A 27,508-nucleotide genomic window follows, 5' to 3' on the forward strand; every position below is an offset into this window, starting at 1 on the left:
CAGACATGTCCAATTGATCAGGGTTAAGCATGAATTTACCCCACAAGGCAGAAATATAAAGCAGAAAATTCACTGGTGCTGTTTCTGTCTGTATGTGTGTTTTGTAGGTTATCCAAACATTGTGGCAACATACGGTCGTGGATACACAGGATTTTCTCCAAGCTATAGCTACCAGTTTCCAGGTGAGTCCATCCATCTATCTATCTATTCATCTATCTATCTGTCTGTCTGTCTGTTTGTCCAGCTGTCTGTCCATAATGTATTTATCTGTCTTGTTGCTGTAATTCAGCATCATTTTGGGAGCTTGTTACTTGCGCAGATGTGTGAAGTGTGTGTATGACAATGTGAGTAAAAGCTGTGTGTGTGTGTTAGAGGCGTGAAGGTGAGCACATTGCTCTGCAGCTGGTGGCAGATATTAGTGTTGATATGAGTGTCCTGTGGATGGCCACCTGTCTGTTGATATCATGAGCAGAGCTAATGGGTTTTTCTTCTGAGGGTGTGATGGATGTTTTGATGGACGCTGGTCTCTTCCCAACATGTTTGTTCATATTGTAGCGCACATGTGTAGTTGTAGTTTTCACTTTTCATTGTGTTGCAAGTTTTTTTATTCTTATTTTAGTTAAAGGGGGTAAATACGTTTTTTTTTTTACTTCGTTTTTTTTATTTTTTATTAATGAGGGCATCACAGAAAAACATAAGAGATAGGTGTATGTAGAGGGTTTTATGAGGCACATATTGTTTTCTTTCTCACAGAGCCTTGTATTTATATTCAGAATAGTTATATAAATTACATTTGACTGGGTTGACTCATCCTGATGCATAAAAGGATACACGTACACAGAAGCTGACATTCTCATTCACACAAACACACACACATTCACTCGCACACAAGTGTGCTCTGATCTGTGGTGAGCCTCAAACTCTTGCACAGTTACTCATCTTTATGTGACGGCACCTGACATCGAAATACCATAAAATCACACTACACCAACATCTGTCTCTTTCTCGTTTTTTTTAGTACTGAAACTAGAAATGAACCCTGAAACAGGACAGCAGTGGCACACACACACACACACACACACACACACACACACACACACACACACACACACACACACACACACACACACACACACACACACACACACACACACACACACACACAGAGGGCGTTTTCACTCCTATAGATTTTTTTTTTTTAAACGGGTACTTAATTTGGTACAATGTTGCATTTTCTTCTTGGTCCGGTTCACTTTCACAAGGCAACCTTTCAAAGCATACTAAAATGCTCTCGGAAGTCACATGCAAGTACAACTCCTCTTATTGGTCAGCATTTCCTCTCAATCAAGATGATTGACAAGTTCGCTCTATGAGCTTATTATGGCTTTATTTGTAACTGTCGAGACACATGCAAAGACTATACGAATGTAGCCGTCATTCCCGCTGTCAAATTCTATACTACATTAGTATTAATACTGCAGCAAATTCAAACGCGCTCTCTCTCGATCTCCCAACGCTGTCTAGAGGTTAACAGTGTCAAGACACACGCAAACACTATACGAATGTTATAATGCAGCTAGAGCAGGAATCAAAGCTTCATCGGGACAGCATTCTCGCACGGAGAAGCGCAATGCACAACATTTTAAGATGAAGAGGTGCTGTGATAACTAATGTGCTCACTCACAGAATCAGACACTACTGCTATTTATATAGCACATTTCCCGTTATGAATTATAATACTGTTTGGTTTGTTGGGTCGGATTACTTTCACACCTCAAGCGAACCGCCCCAGAGTTTGTTTGCAATCGGGCCGAGACCACCTCGTTCAGGCGGTCTCTGAGCGTTTGTTTTGGTGCGGATCTGAGCGTGATTGCCTTGTTCACATATGCCTTAACAAACCGAACCAAAGGAGAATACGCACAAGACTCTGAAACAAACGCTCAGGTGTGAAAACACCTTTAAAGTCAGTAATTCTCTCTCACACAAGTCAATCTGAGTCCGTCTGAGATCATGAATGAGGCTCTGATAAACCCAGTGATCTCTCTGTCTCTGCTGTCATTATGGAAATCAACCATCTGTGAGAAGACTTTTGGAGAGCCGTTGTGCCCCTATTCTTTTTTTAATGCTCTGTCTCTTTATATCATCTCAACTGTGCGTTGAATTTTGAATTCACGGTTTGTTTCTCTTGCACACCCACACAGATGTAACACACGATTTGTTGTTTTGTATACATATATAATAATTATATATATATATATATATATTAGATTAGATTCAACTTTATTGTCATTACACAAGTACAGGTACAAGGCAACGAAATGCAGTTTAGGTCTAACCAGAAGTGCAGTAGCAGCAAGTGCAGGACATGGATATGTACTGAATAAATATAGAGTTAAATACTATTATAAACATAATTTTACAGATAGATTTGTCCTATGAATATAATATACAGATAGCTATTACTGTGAACAGAATTTACAGCTAGATATGTACTGAATATAATATACAGATGGCTATTACTATAAACAGAATTTTTACAGATAGATCTGTACAATGAACATAATATACAGATGGTTATTACTGTAAACAGAGTATACAGGTGAATATGTACTATGAATATATATACAGATGGCTGTTACTATAAACAGAATGTGAGCATAATATATAGATGGCTATTACTATAAACAGAGTTTTACAGATAGATATATGTAAGAAGTTAGGCTAATATGAGCAGTATAACAATGGATTTTTATATATATATTTAGATCATCTTAGGACAGACAACTGAGGCTCTTAAGTTTGTAAGTGACTCTTTATCAGGGCTCTTTCTCTGTTCAGATCTTCTCAAAGAACCCACAAATCTATTAGCAGTAAGTGTCTTCTGGTTATTTGCGAGCTGTCTTGAGTTGTTGATTTTTTTTAAATGCCTAAAGATGTTTCTTAAGTGTTTGGTGAAGGCCATTAAAATGCATAACAAATTAGAAGTGTTTACTTGGGTAATAATGAGGTGGCCTTACTAATTGATACTAAGTGCTTCTAGGTAACATGTCAGACTGCAGAGTGGAGTCCTTCCTGCTGATGCCCTGAGCTCCTCCAGTTCTCAGTAGATCACCGCTGACACCTGTCACCCACAATCCCTACAATATTTCATTGAATTTTTTGTGACATTTCTTATGTTTTTTCATGGAAAGTAGACTTGACTATACTTGACACAAAATCTTCACCTAAGGTCGGCAGAACCCACCATCCTGGAAACTCTTCCATTAGAAACAGGCCAAGCGCTTCAGCTCTTTTGTGCCTGGGCAGAGAATGATTTATTTTCGACAACAAAATTCGACCTGCTTGGTCGCGTTCTGGCACAAGGGCCCGATCTGTCGAAGAATGCGGAGATATGGTTTTGTTTTATGATTAGATGAGCGGTAGGAAACGTGCGTCGTCTCCGGGACATCTGCTTCAGAGCGGTGCTATGGAGGTGTAACTGTACTTCTCTACATTACACACACACTTACACACGTGATTCACGGCCCATATGTGTCCAAAACCAAACTAATGTTCAGTGAGATGATATCGTACTCTTGTTGGAGTTGCGCAGTCACGGTTGTCCTCCTGCCCGTAAAATCATCTCTCATTATGGTGTGGGGTGAAGCATGCACCTGGCGGGCGTTTGCGGGTTTCGTGACGTCCAGGGATCTTTCGGGAGATTTCTACTCCCCCCTTCATCGTTAAGTTTAATGGTGTATGAAAGGGCTAAAAAAAGATTGAGCCCTTTAATCTGCCTGGTAAAATGACTTTTTGTCCCCTAATCAAAGTCAGAAGACTCTCATGATGAAGATCCAGCATAGTAAATGGTTTCATTTTGGGCAAAATCTTTCACGTATGAAAAGCAATCTCAGTTTTGAAACCTGTGCACAAAACCCCATTTATAATGACTGTTCTGTATGTTTATATTGTCGTGTAGGAAGCAAAGAAATGTTTGTATGTATGCATGATCTGTTCTTCATATAGACACCACCTGTGCCAGAAGATGCCAAGATTCCACCTTTGATATCGCATGAAAAGCTTTCGCAAAACTACAAACGATGCATCATTTTTTTTTTTTGATGGACAGCAACAACAGGTCACTAGCTGCACAGATGAAAAGAGAGCCGAGGCTGTTGCCTTTCCTAGCTCTTATTATGGCATCTTTCATTGTTTTTATTTTCCTTTCAAAGTGGGCAATGAAGGAAAGATGAAGGCACAGATTTTGTCATTTCACAGCTCTGCGTTGCTTGATAGGACACAAGCCGTGTGTGTGTGGGCTTACATCAGAATTATTTATAGCCTGATTCCAGGACGTGTGGCTCCTTTCAGCAGCTGTTTCCTAAAGCAGGGTAGCCCTAGTCTGATCAGAAGAACATCTTTCTCTCTGTGTACCATCCATTAAAATGAGGCCACTGCTTAATTGTAAGAAATAGATTTGTGAATTTTCTGTAAGAGAAAATAAGTTTTTAGGGCATCACTGGCTGGTTTCTTGGGTATTCTTGGTGAACCCGAAATTTCTTCCACTTCCTGTCTACGTCCCTCTTCCTCTCTCTTTCATCACAGAGCCGGGAAGATTCAGTGTCGTAGACCCTTTCTACACTCCCTTGGGGTTCATGTGTGCGGTTTTACGGTGCTCATGGGGTTCTGACAGAAGCAGGGAGAGCACTGTGTCCTTGTGCCCTCTCAGCAGGGTTTTTCTCTCCCATCAGTCCATTCACTGGAGCAGATTTAAATAACGCTATAAAACTGAATGCTAAATGTTGGCGTTATCTCGTCTGTAATGAAAAGCCCATGAAATTGATTTAATGCTGCAGCGCCTCTCTTGAGCAGCCTCTCACGACGGAAACACAAAACAATGAGCCTCCAAGATCTAATAATTAACCCACCTAATCCGCCAAAGTTAATCTCTCGCAAGAACTTTGTTCCAGTGCTAACTTTGGCACAGGGAAAGAGTCCACTGGGGGACAGAAGATGTTGTGCAGAGAAAAGAGGCAAGGGGGGAAAAGCAGCACGGATGACTTGTGACACTTTGGTGAAGGACACTTGTGCTCGGCAACAGCGAGGAGCGCTAAAGAGAAGCAGGGATGCGTGACCTTCATTAGCATTAGCATTAGCATACTGATTTGTGTTTTGTGAAGAGATTAACGAGCTGAGGAAAGAAACAGGAAATGACATGCGTAATTCAAACCAGAGAGACCACAGAGGTTTGATTATCTGTAACCATCCTTAATCTGGACCTGTTTATTTTTATTCTTTTTATTGTCTTTTACGTTGTAAATGGATTGTATGTTTCTTTTACATTATGATTTCTTTTTTCTTCTTTTTTTCATTGACTTTATAAAAATGTTCTCTTTATTTAAATTATTTTATATATTTTTAGTTTTATAGTTTTTTTTCTTCATTATCTTTCCTTATTTTATACAGTAGCCATATTACTAAAAAAATCTTAATTTGATACATTTTTCATTCTCCTATTTAGTAGTCATATGGCAATATTTTTATATATATCTTTTATTTGAGTGGCTGAATGGCACATTTTCCCTCTTTTGGTACCATTTTAAAAACATGTTTTTTTTAAAGTTTTTTTGAAAAATCTTTGTTTTGATGCACAATGCTTTTGACAGTCAAGTCAAGGCACCTTTATTTATATAGCGCTTTTTACAATACAGATTGTATCAAAGCAGCTTCACAGTGATAACATGAAAATAATACAACAAAGTTTGTTTCTAGAAGAAAATTGCGTCATCGTCCACCTTAAGTAAGGCAGATCAATAATATGGTTGAATATTAAATGTCCCCAACTAAGCAAGCCAAAAGCAAAGGCAAACAGTCACAGCTGTTTACGACAAATTCAGATCAGGTATGTAAATTATCTCTTTATGCGTTATCACTTGCTTTGCAGTGTAATATAGGAACAGTCCCTCTAGAGCAGGGGTTTTCAAAGTCTAAGACAGTGGGCCTCCCTTTTGACACAACTTACCCAATGCCAGCATCAAGCATATTTCTCGTTTGTCCATCTGTGCAAGAGAATTTACCGCTTTAAGCATGCGCGATGTTTCAGATAGTATGGCAAGTGTAAACGCATGAATCGGATACAGTTGAAAGAACGTGAAAAACGGACGGTAAATTGGGCATCAAGACCTGTAGTGTAAACGAGGCCTTATTTTCAGAATAATAACAATTTAACTTTTTTTAATTTATTAATTTAAACGAATTATTAGGCTATAGTTTTTACCACACTCCATTTTTACCTCCCCGGCATGCTCTGGCGCCCCCCTGGGGAGGCGTGCCCCACACTTTGAAAACCCCTGCTCTAGAGTAACCAGAAGGTGATAGATAATGGATCACCCCATCTTGGTTTTGAACCTAGAAATATTGGGTTGCCAATCTCAAATCTTTATCTATTTAGTCACTCCACCTTCAGAGTTTTGAGTTACAGTCTGGTGTAATGACATGCTGTAGATGGGCATTTGACCCCCTGCAAGTTTTTACTGCTCTGATTAGCAGCTGTCAGACGCAGATACACGCCTTCATTAAAGTGCCGGGACTATAATTACGTTTGTTATGAAATAATAGAGCTGTAGATACTCTGCCCTGTTGGTTTTCTTTAGTTGGCTTCAACAATGATGATGATTATGTTTGATTACATTGTTTGAACACTGAACTCACGACTGTCATTAAATATGTAGATTCTTTAGCAGTCTTGGTTTACCACAAACAAATTGCATGCTGTGAATCACAATGTCATTCAATAAAATTTGCCTAGTTGTTCAGTATTAAATTAAGTTTTTTCATATTTTCAACTCCCAAGAAGCACATTTAGATGAGCTGTATGGACACACACACTTGGGTCTCACACAGTCATTACTACCTGCCATTATGGACCTTAAAGAGGACCACATGTCATCTGATGCTTCTCAGTGAGATAATAGGCACTCCGATGCAAGCAATTAATCCTACAATTCTCTGCTCTCAGCTCCGCTCTGTCTGCTCACGCTCCATGTCCACCATACAAATGATCACACTGATGGATTGAGCTTTGATGCATCTCAGTCAACTCGGCCAACACATGAGGGTGGACAGGCACTGTCGCTGTGTGTTAAATCATACGGTTTCTATATCCTCTAGTGGCGTTCAGGCAAACAAGTACATTTGTCCTCCCAGTGGAGTAACCGTTTTTATAAATGCCCATAATTCTGTGCTGCTCGCATCAAATTAGAGTGTTATTGTGAAAGCTTCTGAAGCAGTCGAAAGTGAGTGCAAATAAATTTTAATATATTACATTTTTCCCAGCCTGTGTGCGAAAGAAATAGTGACGGTCCTTCTATGAGCAGCGTGTTCCTGTGCTGTCTGTAATTAAACTGTTGCCAAAAAATGAAAGGGGCTGTAGATCAGTCCTGCTAGCTCCACTCTAAACAATTATATTTGAGTTCTTTTGATTTATATATAATTATTTGAACGATGATGTAGCATCTCCCCCGTGTGTGTTGCGTTAGTGTGAATGGAGTTGTTCCTTGAAGCTCTGCTGCATTCATGTGGCTGTAAATTTGATTGAGATGAAGACCACTAGTAAATAATTTTCTTCTCTCAGCAGGTTTCCCAGCGACGACGTACGGACCCGTGGCAGCGGCAGCAGTGGCGGCGGCACGAGGCTCAGGTAGGGAGACCCAGGGAAGAAGCGGCTACATGGCATACCCACAGAACGCAGGGCCAGGTAAACACTCTTTACCGCCTGTGTTCTGAGTGGCTACTGCTCCCCCCAGCTGAAAACACACTCTTCACTAGAGATTCTGTGTCCTGTCTATCACCATCCACTCATCATTTGCCCTAATCCGGCTGTCATTTCACTTACTTACTCCATTCAAAGACTAAAATCTCTGCTACGACTGGCCACGTACATTTCTGTGCTTTGCAGTCTATCCAGGGTTAATGCCAATCATTAAGAGAGTGCAGCTGAGATCAGATCCAATGTCTTGAACATGAACTTTACGGTGTGTGGGAAATGTTTGTTTTAGGAGTGTCCTCTGGTTGTGAACGAGTCTGGACTCAGTTGATGGTTCGAGACTAGAGTTTAAAGTAGTGTATACAGGTTTAAAAGAATAGTCAAACATATAAATGGCTTTTTGAATACAAGGAAGTGAAATTCAAATGATTTCAATTCAAAGAAATTAATTTACATTTTTTATTTTCACTAGAAAAGCTTTAAATGTTGGCTTTATAGCCTTGTTTTAAAGTTTTGAAAAAAGTATAAAAAGCCATGATGGAAGGTTGATGGATGGATGGAATTACAATTTTTCCTATTCCTGTCACACCATTTCAACTTTCTGTCTAGTGGCCAATTCAGTTCAAATTCACACACATGAACTGAAAGGGAGTCAATTCAGAATTTTGCCCAGCTCTGCTCTTAGTGTGTTGCTTTGACCTGCACATGAAAAGCATTATGGGAAGTGTCAATTTTGAAACAAATGAAAAAGTATATTACTTTTTCTTTCTTTGAATGTCAAGATACAGTAGGCCTCCAACTTTTCGTCATACATGGTGATGTATGAAGACACATGATCTTGTTTTGATTGTTGCAGTCATCCCATATGATATGTAATGATACGTCATGCAAATTGTCAAATAATCATTGGATACACTTCTAAAGGTCAGATGTGGTCACAGTTTAAATGTTGAATTTGAACATCATGTTAAAACGCTTGACCTGTTCACAACACGACACCAGGGTAATGCAACGCTGGGGTTCAAACATTAACATGAGAACTAGATACCACAGCTTACAGACTTAACATCTCAGAGATTTGTATACTTGATAACACACCATTTTTCTCCTTTCAGTTGGAGTTTATTGGCCTAGTAGAACTGCACTTAAGAGGAAATTGTCTTGGAGAATTGCTTTCACGAACGCATTCAATCCCTCATCTAAATTCTGCAGTGTTTCACTGCTGTTTCCTGTTAAAGAGAGTGTTTCAGAGATTCAGGTTGAGGTTTGTCTCCCTGGACCTGACAGAGACTGCAGAGACTGTTGGCTCCGCAGGGCACACGGCTTTCTGGAGGCCGATTTCCCTGGTGCAAGACACTGCTGGCGTGTGTCTCCAACTGATGTGCCTCGTCCTTTCCTGCTTTGCTGAGACATCTCCCCCTGGATCTCTCTGTCCCTTTCAGAGCAATGCAGTGGTCTCTCAGTGGAGGATCATGGGATGCTTGTTGTTTTTCTAGAGGTTGCCGTATGCGGATCGACCCATTCCTGATCATTAAGGCAGAAAGAACGTGTGTGTGTCTTTCTCTCTTTTTGGTTCACCTCATCATGTGCCGCTTTTCTTTTCTCACCTTTTCATCCCCCCATCTTCTATTTCCATCTCTTCCCCTGTCTTTATCTCCTCTTTTCCCCAGTGAGATGGTAGTTGTCGTAAGACACTAACAGATCAGTGGAAAGTGATGAGTTTGCTCAGCAGATGGAGTGCAGTGGAGGCAGTTTCCCGAGCCCTGGTGTATTGTAGGAGTGTGCAGTGTTGAGCCATGTTCTCTTGAATAAGCAGTACTGTGTCAGGGTTTTTTCAATGGCCAGCGGTTGCTGCATTTAACCCCTGTGTCCTACGGAATCTGCTGGTGGTGTTTTCTTTTTTTCCACAGAACTATCAGTACTGTGAAATGAAATGCCGAATGGGTTGAGGGCCATTCGTTATTATTAACAGATAGAAGCATGGAAGTATTACAAGTTTGTATTTGAGGGAGCAGATGAGATGTTGTTTTACGTTCTGCTCTGCTGCAGTGGGCCGCCTGCCCGGGCATGAAGATGCTCCTGTTTGGCAAAATACCTCACATTATCCGAGATCATTATCCATTTCATCCCAACAAGCTCTGTGAACCTTGAAAAGCATCTCTGCAGAGTGTGGGTTTGGCTCCTGTATAAGAGGTGAGATTAAACTACAGGCTGTAGTTCCCCACTGCATTAGCTCCTGATGGACTTAAATCCCCATAGAAAAAATCTCATTAGAGCTAGGGTCCGTATGGTATCAGAGTTGGGTTTGTGTGGTTGATATGAACGAATCATCAGGTTTATTATTTTATTTTCAGTTTGCATTTTGTTAGTAGCACCTACTGTATGTTCATGGCACACAGACACTTTGCAGTTGTTGTTACCTTGCTACAGTGGTAAAGAGCAGTAGTACCATATCCTTCTACTCTTTGCTTTCCCCAATAGAGAAAAGTATACATTTATTTAATTTATTTCTATTATTGAATTCATTAAAAAAAAATCTAGTTGTATAATATTTACATTTATAATTTGAAATGTATAGTTTTACTTGTATTTTATATTTATTATAAAATGTAAACATTTTTCACATAATATAATATTTATTTATTTTACATTTATTTAAATATATTATGTATTGTATTTGTTTATTTATCTGTAATTTAATATTTATTTTAAAATGTATTTATTTTTACATATACATACAGTGCAATACATTTAAAATAAATATAAAACGATGTTTATTAGTATATATTTGTATCTGCAAAATGTAATATTTCTTTTTAAAATGATTTAACATAAACGGTGGGGGGTGGGGTTGCTTTAGGATGCTTTAAGAGGACACAAAAACACATAAAAACTCAGCTCTAGATGACTCAAGTTTCATTTCAGTCCGATCTGGAAGAAGACTTAAGAATCTGTCACCAAAAAAAAGGTGCATGATGGGCGTCTTCCTGCTGTGTTCATCTACAAATCATAACTCTCAGTGTCAAAAAATTGTAACTGAGCCGTCACTAATTTAGATATAACGTCCTGAATTTCTGAGGTTACTTTGTCATTCAACCAGAGAAAAGCACGAAGAGAGACCTGAGAGTATGCTAGAAAATGGCTGAATAAATCATGTGTTAAAATTCATTAGCAAAGCCTTTCTGAGCACCAAAATGACAAGACATTAAATATGTATTATTTATTAAATGTCGGCACTTACGGAAAAGGGGGTCTAGTGATGTTAAATTAGCCAGCCGTTCGGTCAAAAAGGACTGTTTTGAATGGAAAGTGAAAGCTAAATCCAGGCACATGTGGTTTTTTTTCCCCTTTCTAAATTGACTTAGGTGGAAATGAAGAGGCTAATTACAGCTGCTCTGAAATTCAAAGCTAATTTGGGGGCCAATATGACAGACTAACTGACATCCGCCATCAAGTGGCTTGTTCGAATGGCCACCAGGGATTTGAGTGTGTGTGTGGATAATCACACACTTGTTCACTGATGCACTCTTAACCAGCTCAGCCATGTAAGTGGCGGAGGACAGACACTAGCCTGTGTTTTACTGTGAATGTGATCGAAAGCTCTTAGACTGTTTGACGTGTACGTGTGTGTGTGTTAGTGAGAGAGAGAGGCAGTTTGAGGTCACTTCTGTGATCTGGTAAAGTGGAAACGAGGATAGCCGTTATCCACTCAGAGAGAGCCGCCCCACTGTTGGCTGCAAGCTGGGAGAGAGAGGGAGAAAGGAAACAAGCGATGACTTGAGTTATAACTTCGTAACAGGTCTTTCTGTTGTTCAGGAGAGAGATGGTGAGAGTGAAAGTGAGGGGAGAGGGGTAATTATCGTCAGAAATGAGGCTCGGCGAACGATTCGCACTGCTGGGCCCGCTGATCTGGTCGCCACGGCAACGCCGACCCACTCATTTGCTTTGCAGATGAGTAATTACATCCAATTAGACTACTGAGAGAGTGAAAAAAGAGAAACAAATGGAAGAAGGGGTCTTTTGTTTCACACTGATAGCTGGAATATTAATAATTGGGCTGAAGATAAGATGGACAGTGATACTGTAACTAGGAGCTGAGTCGAAGTCTTCAGCAGTTCACACCTGAGAGTTTCACCTGCTTCCACACCGCACTCACTCTCCTGCTTATGGTCAAAGTACCTTTAAGACAAGTCATTTCACTCGGCGGCCATCTTTGAGAAACATCTCGGGCAAGCAAGTGCAGCTCCTATCTCTTTAAATGGGGAAGCTTCAAATTCTCCAAAACTGTTCGCCAAGCTTAAATTGCATATTTGAAATCACCAATGAAATCTGACAACAACTGTTTTATAATGATTTTTCTAAACACTTGAATCATGACAAAAAACTAAAAAAATGTCAGGCTGGACCAAGCTAATGCTCATGCACAGCACTAAGCATGCGTCTCAGAACACTTGCCGTTTCTATAGACCTTATGTAGCTCCGCCCCTTTTCAGCAATGCGCTCGTTGTCTTTTGACTTCCGGTCCATATTTTCACAGCGATCTTGCGTATTTATGAATGAACGGCTCGTTTTAAAACCTTCCCGGTCTACTGACATTCGTTAAAGTCCAACTGAAATCAAAATGGACCGTATTTACTTTGTTAGCGCATATTACTAGTCTTGTGGTGAACAATTAATCCGTGCAAGTTAAAACACAAAAACATTTTTTTGGGCTTCGTAATCTTTAATCAAAATCTGAAAATGCCCCTCCCCTCTGCATTGGAGGACCTTCCCTGATGACGTAGGTTTGAGGACTTAGGTTGGGAAACGCTTAACCACTCCCCTCAAATCGTTAGTCTGTAATGAGCGAAAGATGGAGAGGAGGAGCGCTAGAGTAAAACCCTGCCCTCTGTTCAATATTCCTTTTCACTGGGAAATACGTCACAGCACTGGAGAAAAGTCGTTTGCAACTTCCGGTTCACGCGGACTTTAAGACATCTGCTTTAAACATTACAGTCCTCATGATAACTTTCGTTAACTTTATATTAAGTAAATCCCTTTCAAAAGCTAATTACTCCTGGACAGCAATGCCATAGGAATATACAGAGCGACCGCAAAAACGGAAGTTCAAAGACAATATTCTAAAGATGGCGGCGCCCTCATTTCTCTGGCGCATAAGGTCTATAGCAACCGGAGCTTCTAACGGCTGCTGCAATGGTGGCGATTGACACTTTTCTTTAGAAGGCGGGACTTATTCCACCATATTGCACGTTGCACTTTCTCCCATTTATAAGTATAACAATTAAAAAGTGTTTAAAAATGTATTCGTAATCTATTTTAATGTTTTACATTTAGTCATTTACATGTTTAATTATTTATGTCATTTATTTTACACAATATTGTTTTTTTATTTGATTATAATTTGTATTTTAAATTTTTTTGCACATTAGCATTGCGTTTTCATTAGTCAAGTTTTCTTTATAAAGAGATTTTTCAATAATAATTGAAAGCGATACAGTTTTGCTGAAAAATTATTGCACACATGGCAAAACATTACTGACTGGTTTGTAATTTTGAAATGACTGGGAAATTTCATTTTGGAAATGTCAACAAAACCCATTATGGGATGTCAACTCTGCATGGGCCCCATCAGGCCCTGTTTTCATGCAAAAGTTGAACAAATAAAATTGATCCTGGTCATGTAGAGATACAGTTTCAAAACTGATTTGATTTGAACCCTGCTTTCAAATTGTTAATTTATATAAATAAAGACCCTAAAGATAGGGCTCCATGGGTTTTCTTTCTGATTACTTCCTAAAGAACATCAGAATGTAAATTTGTGGCACATGCAGTGATATTGCTGTTCTCACTAACTCGTATGTCCAGACTGCAGTTAAACCCAGAAACAGAGATTTACAGCTCTAGCACGCTGCCAGCTGAATTATCAAAAGCTCTGGTGATGTGCCGGAAATTGTGTTATTGATGAAGCGCTACACCAGATGTCCGTACAACTAAAACAGCATTCCAATGGTGTTCATTAGCAAACCATTAATTCGCACACATATTGTGGCGCACAGACTAAACACATTTCTGTGGCAGACACCCACATCGCCGCAACCCCCCGAGGTGATGCACGCTGCCTCTTGAACATGCTGCGAGAGAACATGTGTTGTTTTAGAAAGATCAGAGGAGAGCTATTATTTCTCTAACTTTGATGTCAGAGCAACTTTGCCCGATCCCTCTCTGTTTCTCACCTTTGCTTAAGTAAAAGTAAATCCTTTGTATGCTCTGAAAAGAAAATGAGCAGAGGAAGATAATCAGGCAACGGCTCTCTCCCAGATGGCTGCTTCTGCTGTCTTGCCATCCAACTGAAGAGCTCTTTTCAGCCTCATTTTATTCATATCCTTTTACACTGATGGCACTATCATTAGAGGCAATCTACCTGAACAATAAAGGTAATTTTCCCTGCCTTTATTAGATAAGACCTTCCTGACTGAGCGCCTTGTGCAGCTGAGGGCTAATTGTCCGTGTCAGCATAAACAAAGCAGCTGTGTACATCTGTTGTGTGTGTGAATGTCGGCTTTGTGTACTGCCTCTCCCAGTATCCTGTAATCGGCAGAATTAGGCAGATGGAACAGGAAGCCGCCATTGTGGTGTCCTGGCAATGTGCGACTCTTGGAATGCGTGCCGGCTCAGTTCCGCAAAGACAGTGCGGGGGGGCGGGGGGACGTTGCGCGTTCGCTAACCTGCGCCCTGCTCAGCCGTTTAACAAATGGAGGAGTCTGTATAGAGGTCGACTCTTGTTTGTTGTTAAAGATCTAATTAGAGAGTGCAGAAGAGGCAGCGGAAGCTTGTCTAATTAGCGGGGAGCAGAAAACCCACTTTAAAATTCAAGGACAACTGGCGATTAGAATGCACGTCGAAAAAATGGATTACGAAAAGAAAGGGTGTCTCTGGCCTTTGTTTTGCTGGGTTTTTTGTTGTTGTTGTTGATGTTTTTTCGTAGTTGAGATCGAGCGTGAAAGTCGGTTTAGTCCTGAATAACAGTGCAGGGTGAGGAGAGAACGATCTAAAAGACTCATTAAAGACCCAGGATGCTTAGTGTTGACCTGGAACAGCCCCAGCGTGTCCCACACAGAACTCCATAGGAAGCTCCACAGATTTCTGTAGAATTGGATTGGTGGGCATTCATAATGTTGAACACATCCCTGACCCCTTAGTATGTTTGTATTTGATTGGTTTTAACTGCCTATAAGAATGCTCTCAGCTTCGTTTAAAAGAATGGTTCAGCCTAAAAAGAAAATTCTGTTATCATTTACTTACTCTCATTTCAAGCCAGTATGATAAAAGATAATTTGAGAATATATATCTTTGTTTTTTTCAATTGGGTCTCATTGTATGAAAAAAAATATATAATAAATTTATTTTTTTTGCTCAGAAGAAAGAAAATCGTATAGATTTGTAATGACATGAAGGTGAGTAAATGATGACAGCATTTTCAGTTTTGGGCAAACTGTTCCTTAAATGTGTTTAAGCTTTCAATTCAACAGTTTGAGAAAAAATCGGGGTAAAAAAAGAACCCACAAGTCTGTCTGGGCTATACACATACATGTGCTTTTGTATGAGTTCTCTGAATTGTTCATGTGAAGCTCGAGTTTATACAGAGATGTAATTGGGATCATTACAGCGGCACATTTCTGTGATTCCTCAAGTCATGATTTACAGAAAGCAGGCGGTGTTGGAGTTGTGCCATTCCTCAACACTTGAGTGTAATTTGACAGGCAGGCGTTTTGCCCACAAACCGCGGACGGTGAGGGAAAGTTGCGAAGCTGATGAAAGAGAAGCTACTTAGCGATTCAGATTACTTTTGGCAGCTGTAGAGGGCATAATCAGCGCTGTGATGTTCGGCACTACTCCAGGACGCTCCTGCAGGTCCCAGACCCCAATGAAAAGCAAACATGCGGCAGGGGAGACGTAAGATGTAAAAGCCTGTGCGGTGGATCCTGGCTTTCTTCGATTGGATCATCTTGCTCTTTCTAGAAGGCCAATGAAATCATTTCATGCTCTCTGTATATCAAACCTGCACATAGGATTAAAGAGACCAGCTATAAATGTTAACTAGAGCCATCAAATAATGTCCTCTGAGGCGTTCATAATCTGCCATCCTGATGAAAAGTGTGTCTGTTAAGGTCTAACATACTTTTTTTGATGTTTATGGCCAATAAACATCACTGATAGTTTGTTGAACCACACGCTGAATGTGACAGCGTTTTATTTCTCACTGTATCCTATCCACCATATCTAATTTGTTCACTCATAGGTATCTCTTAAGATCTTTGGTTTAGTGGGCATCTAAACTAACAAATTGAGTGTACAGTATGTGGGCATCACTCAAGCCTCATTTCGTCACCTGTCAGTCACTTCATCTTTTTTGTATCACATAGTTTCGTGTATCAATGGCCGTGTCTCATCTCCTCTATGTATTTCCTAGGGTTCCCCGATTACGGCTTTTATTCTGGCCCCGGTGACCAGCGGGCCGCTCCCTGCTCCTTTGCCGACTATGCCACCTTGGGGCCCCATACGGGTCAGATGCTGCAAAGTGAGCACGTCACCTCCACCTGCAACTCACCCTCCCAGCACCACCCAAGCCCGGACCACTTCAAGAGCTCAGGTGTGTATGGCGTATTTTGTCATAGACATGTTCTGCTTCTAACACCCATTCATTATGATATATTTGGAAATACTCCTTAATATTACAAGAGTGTCCTTTTGTTTTAGTTTTTTTTTTTACATACAGAGACAACCCACTCATGTACTGCATGTTTTAGTGCAAAGAAATCAGTCCTACCTGTCTGAGATCACTCCTAACAATGCTCCATAAAATACTTAGGCATTGTTAGGAAAAAATACTTTATCATATATTATATATATATCTTAAATACGTACTGTACAACATCTGTGTATGAAGTATAATATACTGTAGGGTTGACTCATTTCAGTCTGTTCCTACATTGATTTTGAGATTCTCTTAGAAATCAGATTTAAAACCACCCTCCAGTCATGGTTTGAATCTGTGGACTGTCTGGTGCACGTTAAGCCTCATTGTTTTGAAAGAGCCAATGAAGTCACGCGTTGTGTGACCCATCTGCGGTGCGGTCCTAATCAGTGCCTGGCCAGGTGTCGTGGATCTTTGAGATTCAGCTCCTTCTGTCCTACTTCTCTTTGCCTCATTTCATTTGGCAGCCAACAGGAAAATGTCTGTAGTCCTCCTGCTTTACACCAGCGATTACATAGATGAAGTAGGTTTGGCCTTGAGCCCAACCTGTGCTCATTCTGCTGCCGGTAACTGCCGGTAACTTTGGACTCACAGTACGAAGGCTAAAGCTAAATCCATTCCTAAGAGTACATGATTTAAATGGAAAAAAAACAAACATTAGTGTTCTTGTTCATTCGCTGAAATGCGTCACATTATGGAAGTAAATGTGTTGGGGACACCATTACTGTTGACTTTAAGATCTCTCAAGTGCATTTAGACAAGTATTTAAAGAATACAATCTGTGAGTTCAGATAAGTCATTGATTTGCTACATATTTTGTTGTATTGGCCTCCCACTTTTGCAACAAGTCTTTTCATCTGTTCCTTCTTGCTAGATTTTGACCCATTTCCCCAGCTAAACAACAACAAAATATATTCTTTAGTTTTATTTTTTGTTGGCATTGGAAACAAACTCATCTACGACTTTGCTGCTTCAATTTATGACCTTAATATTGCTTTCAGTATGGGTTTAGAGCGTTTCCAGATAGCTCTATTAAATACAGACGCGCTACCTGATATGAAGGTCCGTTCAAATGTCTCTTGTATGCTTGTTGCTGTGGCAACTTGGACACAGTCAATGCATTGTGGGTCTTTCAGGGGTCAATACTGACACCATTGGTGTGTAGCTTTGTGTTAGACAATATCTATGTTTCTAAGTCTGTCCCTGCTCAGCAAAAACACTGTTATCCCGCCAAAGCATGTGCAGGGTGACATCGATTCAAACCCCAATGCTGGGAGCTGGAGCGGGACAGATGAGTCACCTGTGTCTCCAAAACACGCTGCGTAATCGCAGGCCGGCAGGTTTAATTAGCATGGGTGCTGCTAAGCTACCAGTCAAAGCCAATAAATGTAAGTCATGTTTAGCTATTAAAGCTAATAGCAGTAACAGTTTAGCCCCAGGGTTTAATTTGGAGCATAAATCCTTTTTCTGGCAAAGCGAGAGAAAGCACAGCACCTTTACAGAATCCAGCAATTATATGGAAGAAAGATTACAGTACACACATAAAATGACTGTAAAAGCTAGGTAAGCCGTAGATCTCAGGTAAGACATGGGAAACACGGCCAGGGACAGGAGGAGAGTTAGTTAGTTAGTGCTGTCTGTCATCACTAATTTAAAGGAACACTCCACCGTTTTTTCATATTAAACTACCGGTATGTTATTCCCTTAACTAAGACGAGTTGATACATACCTCTCTCGTCTCAGTGCGTGCACTCAATCGCTCTGGCGCGCGGTGACACTTTGATAGCACTTAGCTTAGCCCAGTTCATTCATTAGGGACCAAACAGAGATGAAGTTAGAAGCGACCAAACACCTCCACGTTTTCCCGATTTAAATACAGTTACACGAGTAGTTACACAACCAAGTAATAAATACAAAATAAATACTGCTCCGACTCGGCGCAGTAAAAAGTCACGTTGGTTCTAATGACAGAAGTGAGAGAGAGAGAGAGAGAGAGGATTTTTCAGGCGTGACTTTTTACTGCGTGAGTCGAAGTGCTCCCAAGTGCTATTCCGCCATACATTATAGTTATCCTTTTTACCCGCTTAGAAAAGCGCCACGTTTTATTTTGTGTCACCATACTTGGTCGTGTAACTACTCGTGTAACTGTATTTAAATATGGAAAACGTGGAGGTGTTTGGTCGCTTCTAACTTCATCTCTGTTTGGTCCCTAATGAATGAACTGGGCTAAGCTAAGTGCTATCAAAGTGTCGCCGCGCGCCAGAGCGATTGAGTGCACGCACTGAGACGAGAGAGGTATGTATCAACTCGTCTTAGTTAAGGGAATAACATAGTTTAATATGAAAAAACGGTGGAGTGTTCCTTTAACACAATCTATGTAATTTAACCAAAAGCCACAGTATTAAATACTGCTAAATAAAAAATATTGCTGAACTTAATATTTATTTCTATATATATTCAAATATATAAATGAATTCTTGAGATACTTGATTTTCACTTTAGCTTTAGAATTTGCACTCACAGATCAATCACAGCGCTTGTGGTCCGCGTAGAATTGACGCGTTGTTACATTTTTGGAGGGGTGCACGTCAGGGTACACGTGCTACACACAGCCTGCGACGTAGTTCGACGCAGAAGTATAAATTGGGCTTTACTCTTGCCACGTGATGCGGGAAATCTGACTCTTGCTGCACTGTATGGGGCAGAGCAGTCGCTTTCAATTTATAATTGTAGTGTCTGTTGTCCAACTGAACGAAATGGTTTTTATTTTAATTAATAAATGCTGCGTGCTGTGATGGGCAAGTAATGTAATCCGTGTACGGCCGACTACCGCAGTAAGCCTACATCATACACGTGCATCTCTCTCTAGTTTACACCTGTGCAGTCACTGATGTTCAGTTGTTGGAGGTCTCTCTAACTTCAACTGTATTCCGTCACTGTGAAGAGAGATTTAGGAAATGAGCATCCACAAAGGAAGCTCGATCTTTACATGTGTGTTCATACTCACTTGAAATCTCAGCTCACAGCGTGCTCAGCACAGCAGGAAAGCCTGCATTTCTCACTGTCCTTCGATCAGACCTGCTGAACGGCATTCGATCAGGCCAGGCTGCTTGCTGTTTTGCATAAATGTTGTGGGTGTTTTTAATCTATAAGCTGTCCAATTGTGAAGGTGGTTCATAAAGGACATTATTGTATTTAAAAACTGAACAAGTGGACAGAATGCAGGTGTCTTAAAAACACGGCGCTCATGGGAAAACTCCTTACAATTATCAAAGATACCCATGTAGTTTGCATAGTCCAACAAACATTTTTTAAACTGCACAAGCAATGGAAGAATTTCTGAACAGTTGCTGTTATTTAGCTTTAAACACATTCGCATTGTTATAATGGTCGTTATTCAATAAAAAAATGTGTTCATACCACACAAGTAATGTGTCATACACTAGTTTGAATATATTTCAAAATGATGATACAGCTGAATTTTCAGCATCATTACTCCTCTTCAGTGTCACATGATCATTCAGAAATCATTCTAATATGCTGATTTAGTGATAAAGAAGCATTTCTTATTATCAATGTTGAAAACAGTTTTTGCTGCTTAATGTTTTTGTGGAAACTGTGATGCACTTTTAAATAGTCAAGTCAAGTCAAGTCAAGTTTATTTGTATAGCGCTTTTCACAATACAGATTGCATCAAAGCAGCTTCACAGTATTAAATTAAAATAATACAACAAAGTTTGTTTCAATAGGAATTTATTGATTGATAAAATTAAATTAAATATCCCCAAAATATCCCCAACTGAGCAAGCCAAAGGCAACATAGTCTTTGAATACAAAGTTCAAAAGCGTTGATTTTAAATATAAATATTTTGTAACATTATAAATGTCTTTACTTTCACCTGATTAAAAGTATTATTTTCTTTTAAAATGTATATCTTACTGACCCCAGACTTTTGAACGGTAGTGTATGTATTCTTTCCCATGATTCTCTGTGCTGGAAGCTGTCTCTGCCACCTTAGTGTCTGAAATTTGATGTATCATGGATCTGATGTGTGTGTGTCCTGTACAGGTGCTAACCCTCCTCGGCCTGGAGGTTTCCCCGGTGCAAACAGTCCTGGACCCGTGGCAGACCTGTACGGCCCCAGCAGTCAGGACTCAGCTGTGGGAAATTACATCAGTGCTGCCAGCCCCCAGCCGGGCTCCGGGTTCAATCACAGTATCGCAGTGAGTACAGCGCTCTTTCACTCAAGACATCCGAAAGTACAGAGAAAGTTCTCACTTTTGTCCTCTTGTCCATCATAGTTTTTAATTCTATTCAACCTCCAACTGAGAAATAAGAGTCTGATTGGCTGTTCCCTCCATCATGACTCACTTTTTTATGCCAAGGGCTTGATTGTCAGCGCAGCAATTTAGAAACACAGCACTGGAAAAAAAGGGAAAAAAAGAATATCAGAGGAATTAGTTCCATTCCACATGTTCAAAAATACCCCAATGAGTCACGAGTCTCCGTTAGACTGACACTTCTCGTCTCGCTGATGTTTTGTTTGGGGAATAAAAGCATCACAAACAGTTTAGAGAAAGCGAAAAGCTGCCATGGTTGGAAATGAGCAAATTGTCAAAAATCAGATGTCCCTGTAACTAGCAGATGCTCTTGACACCGCCTCCAAACAAAAGCCCCTGCGTTGCACAAAAACTTGCTTTAATTGGCTTTTGTCAGGGAGCGCACGGATTCTGTCTGCAGATGTCACGGACGTCAGGTTGCAGCTCGGTGTCAGCACGGATCTCAATTTGAAGAAGAAAGCATTTATAATGAGGTGCCAAATTGAAATTAAATTATTCACCCTGTTCTCACAAATCAGTTTCTTAACCAACTGAAGCACATGTTTTGATTTATGCGAGTGTTTGCAGCAGATTTCTACAGTTTTGTTGCTTGTGTGTGATCTGCTTTGAGGCCTGTTTTCATCTGCTGTATATGAAAGATAAAGAATGATAGAGATGTAACTGTGGTGGTTTAGTTAAATATTCTGTAATTATTTACTCAACTTGCTGTTCCAAACCTTGATCATATTTTTCATGGAAGCTCCTGAAAAATCACCATAATAGTGATCCATACGACTGGCATGGTATATTCAAAGTCTTCAGAAATCAGACAATATTTTTGTCGCATTCTGGTTTGAGGAATAAAAATTTACTTTTGTTTTCATTGTTCTCAAATGTCAGTCTCATAACCAACATGTGCCATCCATGGTTAAAATGTAAAAAGAATGACAGAAATATAATTTTTATCTGAACTATTTCTAAACTTCTGAACCAGAACCGATGAGATTTTCCCATCAGAATAGAAAAATGATGTCCAGTGCAGTGGTTTTTCAATTCTGGTCATGGTGACTCATCGCTCTGCACATTTTGTGTGTCTCTCATTTCTGACACACTTATTTCAGTTCATGGTCAGCTTTTGACTCCACTTTTAGACACTCACAAACTTCCCTAAGCACTTCCCCTCGGGGAATCCCTGCCGCCATTGGACAGACCCTCGACCCCTTGGTTTTGACCAAGGGACAGAGTCTACTCGTATGTACACTTCAGGCAGATCCATAGACCACAATGGAACACCGTTGTGATGTCACAACAGCACAGAGCTGCACGATTCTGGATAAATTGAGAATCATTAGAAAATTAGAAAAGAGATCACAATTCTCCTACGATTCTGAATAGACAACTAAACAAAATAACCTAATTTACTAGAGGTTCTGACAAAATGTTATTTGCTGCTGTCTATTTAAAAAATATATATAAATTTTTTTTTTATTTTTTTTTTATCAGTCTAATAAATGATTCAATGACTCACTCATATTGATTCACTCAGTAATGAAACAAGTGAAGTCTGTGTTTTTGAACAAATATTTTGAATTAATTCAGTAATGACAAATAGTCACTTGTCGCCACCTACTGGTGTGACGATGTGATTGATACAATCTTTATTTGAAGTGTCAAGTTACTTTCGAAAGGTTACTTACTCTATTTTGATCACTACTGTAGACATCAATGTTTACATCCAAACTATAGACTTTTATTCCAATCCTATAGACATAACCAAATTGTTGTAATTTAGGAATAAGATCGTTTTGATGTTTGAATCGAGATCGCTATCTTTTAACGGTTAATTGTGCAGATCTACAACAGCAACTCGCATGGTGGCTTCTCTAGCAGCTTTCAAGGGATCAAGGGCTTAGGGTGTTCGATTTAAAACTATTGCAAGGGTTCCGCCAGTAACAGGCACTCGTGCAACATAAGCAATGACATTCAGCCGAGTGAATGAGATGGAGGAAAGTTAGCAAGAGAAGGGCATGAACTTAAACACAGCTATGGATCTTATTAGTTGATGATCTGAATCAGGTGTGTTAAATAAAGGAGACATACAAAATGTGCAGAGCTGTGGACCCCCAGGACCAGGAATGAAAACCACTGGCCTACTGGTTAAAGTACTTGGCTGGTAATTAAAAAGGTTTGATTCTACAAACCTGATTCGTTAACTTTCACTATTAGGCCCTTGAGCAAGACAATTATGTTTAGAGATTGCCTCTGCAAGTAAGTCACTTAAAAAAAAAAAAAAAAAAACCTTGTTAAATGGTTAAATTGGTTGCTAATGTTGAAGAATTGCAAATAAACAGCTGTTTATTGTGTATAAAGACAATTCATTGGTGACAGGAACATTAACTGCTGGTTAGAAACTGAAGTGAGCAGAAACTTGGGTCTTTTATTCTTCATTTCTGCCTCCTGGCATCTAAATAAAACATGCCACTGCATGAATTCATAACTTTATTCATCGGCATTAGTGTGTTTCTGAGCGAGAGCGTTTTGTGCTATGTGATTAATTCCAAATGTAGTGTGCGTTCGTTCAGCTGGACTGATAGATGTGTGTGTGTAGTTCTTGATGTCTCCGTGCAGAACATTAACACGGGAAATGACGCAGAACTAAAATGCTCATCTCCATTTATTTTTCTGACACGTGTCACCAGTTCACCTCCTACTGGAAACCCCACCCCCACCTCTCTCTCTCTCTCTCTCTCTCTCTAACTTGTAGCTTTAACACACTTCCAAGACAAAATAGTTTTATTACCCACAATTCTTAAAATGAGGAAGCCTGGTAGAAAAGCCAATATAAACTTAAGAGAGCCTTTCCTTCCTGCCCTCTAAAGCAGCGGGTGTGAGACTGACTTTGATTTATTCGTATGGATTAGACAGATCCGCTTCTGCCATGCACACAATAGTCTGATGACAGGCCCGATAAGCGGCTGTGTTTCTCAGAAAGGCTTGTTGACAGGTTGCCGTTTTGCCCTCTAAATCAGCCGTGTGGGTTTGTAAGTTCACAAACGCAGTCTGACAATGGGCAGGATTTATTTATTCAGGACTGATCAGCTCCACGGAAGAGGAATCACAGCAAATATGTTTTCTTCTTAAATTTTCCTTATGTTTAGACACCTCCGAGTTACTCTGATGTGGATTGTAGCAGCTTTATTAAGTAGCATAAAAGAAATGGCACTTTAAAAAGCAAGAATCAAACATTTGAGTAAACATTAACAACTCCTGATGTTTGGCCGTAAACAGATCTCCTGGATGAGAGCGGGTTTATAAAAACCAAAATACGTATTTTATGAAATAAAAAAATATTAAAGTGCCCTTATTATTCTTTTTCAAATATTACCTTTCATGCAGTGTGTAATGTAGCTGTTTGTGAATGTAAAAGGCCTGCAAAGTTTTAAAGGTTGAACTACACAACAAATAAAATGAATGTCTCCTAAAAGAAAGAATCGATTCTGAACTGCCGAAACGAGTTGTCAGTAATTCGAGTCTCACTTCGTTACATACCTACGGAACATTGTACAAATTTGCATAATGACAGCATACAGTATGGTCTTCATTGGCTGCCCATGAACAACGTCTACTTGGACCCGCCCTCAAACACTGTAGTTGTAGCTGAGGTCTGGAAGAGTTTGGTTCGTGTTGTCGACATGTCGGGAAGATGCTGTTTTCTGTGCTGCAAATCCACTTTGCTTGCACTTCCAAAGGATGAAGATTCGCACTGGAATTGCTCAAGTAAAACCGACACCATCGTTACTGTTCATATCACTGTGTATCAAACGCTGAGGAAGATCCAGAGCTAAAATTCAGATATGATAATGCGTGTTTAATTTCCAGTCACAACAGACTGGGCCGTCTGACCAATCAGAGCAGAGTAGGCTCTCGGAAAAGAGGAGTTTAGAGCGACTGAATCTTTGAACTAACCGTTTTCAGACTCTTTAAGAAAAGAGGTGATGTGCAATGTATATTATGAGTAAAATAGTGGTTTTGACCTTGGATTCATGTAAACCTGTTGTAGGTGAGCTCCCAAATAAAATTAGAAACCTTTAAAATAGCCTAATTGTGGCACTTTAAAAACGAATGGAAATGTTGATAGTGAACAAATCATTTTTATGATGCTTATTAAAATATATCAGGTCTAAATTGCTGTTAGTCTGTCTAATCCCAATTAAGTAATTTTAATTCTAAAATTCATCAGTGGTGCCAGGGACAAACCAGCATCCAAAACATCTGCTGGTGCCGAACTAACCATGCTTTTTACTTCATCAGGATGTCTGCTCTCAGTGACACTCAGATCACAGCTTTCATTGGCACTTTTATCATTTGTGAATAACTGTTCTCTTAAAGTGGAGTTCTTGATTCTGCACATGAGAGAAGAATGAATCTCAGACCGTTCATAAAAGAGAAACGTGTGAATTATTCTGTGTTAGATTCACACTACATCAGTGATTCTGCTCAACTTCTTACACATTATCTGCTTTCAGGGTCCTTTGATCGCCACAGCATTTACAAATGGATACCACTGAAAGTGAAGCAAGGATGCAGCACCAACTCATTGAAGGTAAGCACATTTTTCTCTTTCAGAAAACTTGAATGATAAAAAACAAAACGAAAAAACACTTAAGGTAGCAAATGTTTGTGGTTTCCTGTTCTATAATGCGTCATCTGTTTTGAATCACCAGAATTCATCTGGAGGCCCTGGGAAAATGGCCAGAGTCTCTGATTGGTTCATGTACAGTTGATGTCATAAAGACTTCAAGCACTACAGGTTCTGATTGGTGAAAGGACAAGGGGAGGTGGACCCAAATAAAGAAGGAAAACATCTCAGAAAACAAAACATCACAACTGCTGTTAACAGTAATCCAGCCCTCCTGTCACTGCAAGACTCCCTGCTTTTCTTTTTTGTCCCCTTTCTGTATGCTTTTTAAATGACTTTGGCTTTTAGAGAAAAATACTTAGATGAATGAATTATTCAGTTGCAATTTTCACAATTCTTTTAAGTTTCTTTGCTCATTTTAAGTGTTCACAAGTGTTGTCCGAATCAATTTTGATGCCAGTTAAATTTTTTTTTATTTTGCACACTTGGACAGACGCCGCACTGAGACACCACGCCATTCATCCATTGAAAAAAAGAAAAAAAAAGAGAAAATTACTTAATCTTAGTAGCTGTTTTTAATTGTGAAGTCTCATTGTTGATCATAATGACCTATTTTTGGGCAATACAGAGGGAGAGGACTCCAATATTTTTATGGTCCTTTTTATATATATCTATATCTATCTATCTGTGTTTGTTGTTGTTGTCATTTAGAAAAAAAAAATATACTGTAACATTTGTTTTCAAACATGGTGGTTTCAAATATAAGAGAAAGAAAGAAATGTAACTGTAAATATACTTCACTGCATATAACCAGTTCAGGCATATTTTTCTGATGGTGTTTCAAAAAAAAAAAAATCAGGGTGAAATTAATTGACGTATGATGGTGAGAAAAAAAAACAACTCCAGTAACACATGATTTTTCTAATTAGTGTATACACATGACATGAGCTGAATCATTTTACAGGTGTGATACCAGCATACTCACGGACATAACATGAGCTGAATCTTTCCTCATTCACCGTGGAGTTTCAGAAACACCACTCCCGTCCAAAGCACACTGTGTGTAGTGATCAACGAAAGGACGTTTTCCTGTGTTCTGCACATTCGGACATTTTTATACTCTTGAGAAGAAAAAAAAAGAAACTTACTATGTTGTCTATTGTTGTTAATGTTGTCTAATAGAGGACGTTCCTCTTGATTTTGGAACCTGTCGTGGACTGTACGTGAACGAAGCAGTTTATTTCACTTTTGACTGAAGCAAACAAACATTTTTAATGAATCATACCTCAGTCCTGTGAGATTTCATTTATTCTGAGTAAATCAAGTGTACGGAGGAAGCTTTGCACTGTGTACAAAAAGAATGGCGGTTTTCTCTTTGCACATGCTAGCTGTCACGAGTGACCTTACGGAGATTTGATGTATGAAAAATTGTTGCTTTTTATTTTTCTGCCACTGGCGTCCAGAACGCAGGTTGAGAAGAAGCCAAACGAAAAGCAATCTATTACTGGTGTGCTTCGAATCCATTTCAAGGACATAGTGAACCTTTTATCTGAAATATTGACATATTTTAATATACAGCCAGTTGAAGACACTGAAAAAAAAAAAATGTTGACCCGAAACCTAGAGCTGCTGATTTCTTTTTCAAGTTGAAAAGCTGTTTTAGGTCAAACACATATATATATAAATATATAAATTGCAAATTTTTAATGTTAAATGATCTGATATGTATATTCTGGTGTAAATGTGTCTTTTTCTTTTTCCTGCTGCAGATGTAAACTGTTTTATTTGGTGTAGTCTGGTGGCCAGAGGCAAACGCTCTAAACGCCAGAGCCTTGAAAAGATTTATAGAGCCAGTCACGTAATAATATTTAAACAAACGAAGGGAACGGAGCGAGGGAAGAAAACTATTGTAATGTTCAAATGTAAAAAAAAACAAATCATTAAAAATGAAACCAAGATGTTTGTTCAGTGATTTCAATTTTGATTCAGGTTATTTTTGTGGTGGTTGTTGTTAATGACTATATATATATATATATATATATATATATAT

The 27,508-nt window shown here is 39.4% G+C and overlaps 1 protein-coding gene across 4 annotated transcripts in view; it reads left to right on the plus strand.

Moving 5' to 3' along the window:
* Window positions 1-27,414, plus strand: part of msi2a (musashi RNA-binding protein 2a) — a 136,808-nt gene extending 109,394 nt beyond the window's left edge. Inside the window, exons 10-15 of one of the 4 annotated variants that reach the window (XM_082157626.1) lie at window positions 108-182; window positions 7,613-7,735; window positions 16,215-16,394; window positions 20,569-20,723; window positions 25,346-25,422; window positions 25,544-27,414. In XM_082157626.1, the coding sequence (XP_082013752.1) occupies window positions 108-182; window positions 7,613-7,735; window positions 16,215-16,394; window positions 20,569-20,723; window positions 25,346-25,387 (575 nt within the window). In that variant the 3' untranslated portion in view covers window positions 25,388-25,422; window positions 25,544-27,414. The remainder of the gene's footprint in view (window positions 1-107; window positions 183-7,612; window positions 7,736-16,214; window positions 16,395-20,568; window positions 20,724-25,345; window positions 25,423-25,543) is intronic. The other 3 variants (XM_082157627.1, XM_082157628.1, XM_082157629.1) reach the window with 3 other exon arrangements.
* Window positions 27,415-27,508: the final 94 nt, after the last annotated feature.

The sequence above is a fragment of the Leuciscus leuciscus genome (assembly GCF_965113295.1).
Source record: "Leuciscus leuciscus genome assembly, chromosome: 24".
NCBI lineage: Eukaryota > Metazoa > Chordata > Actinopteri > Cypriniformes > Leuciscidae > Leuciscus > Leuciscus leuciscus.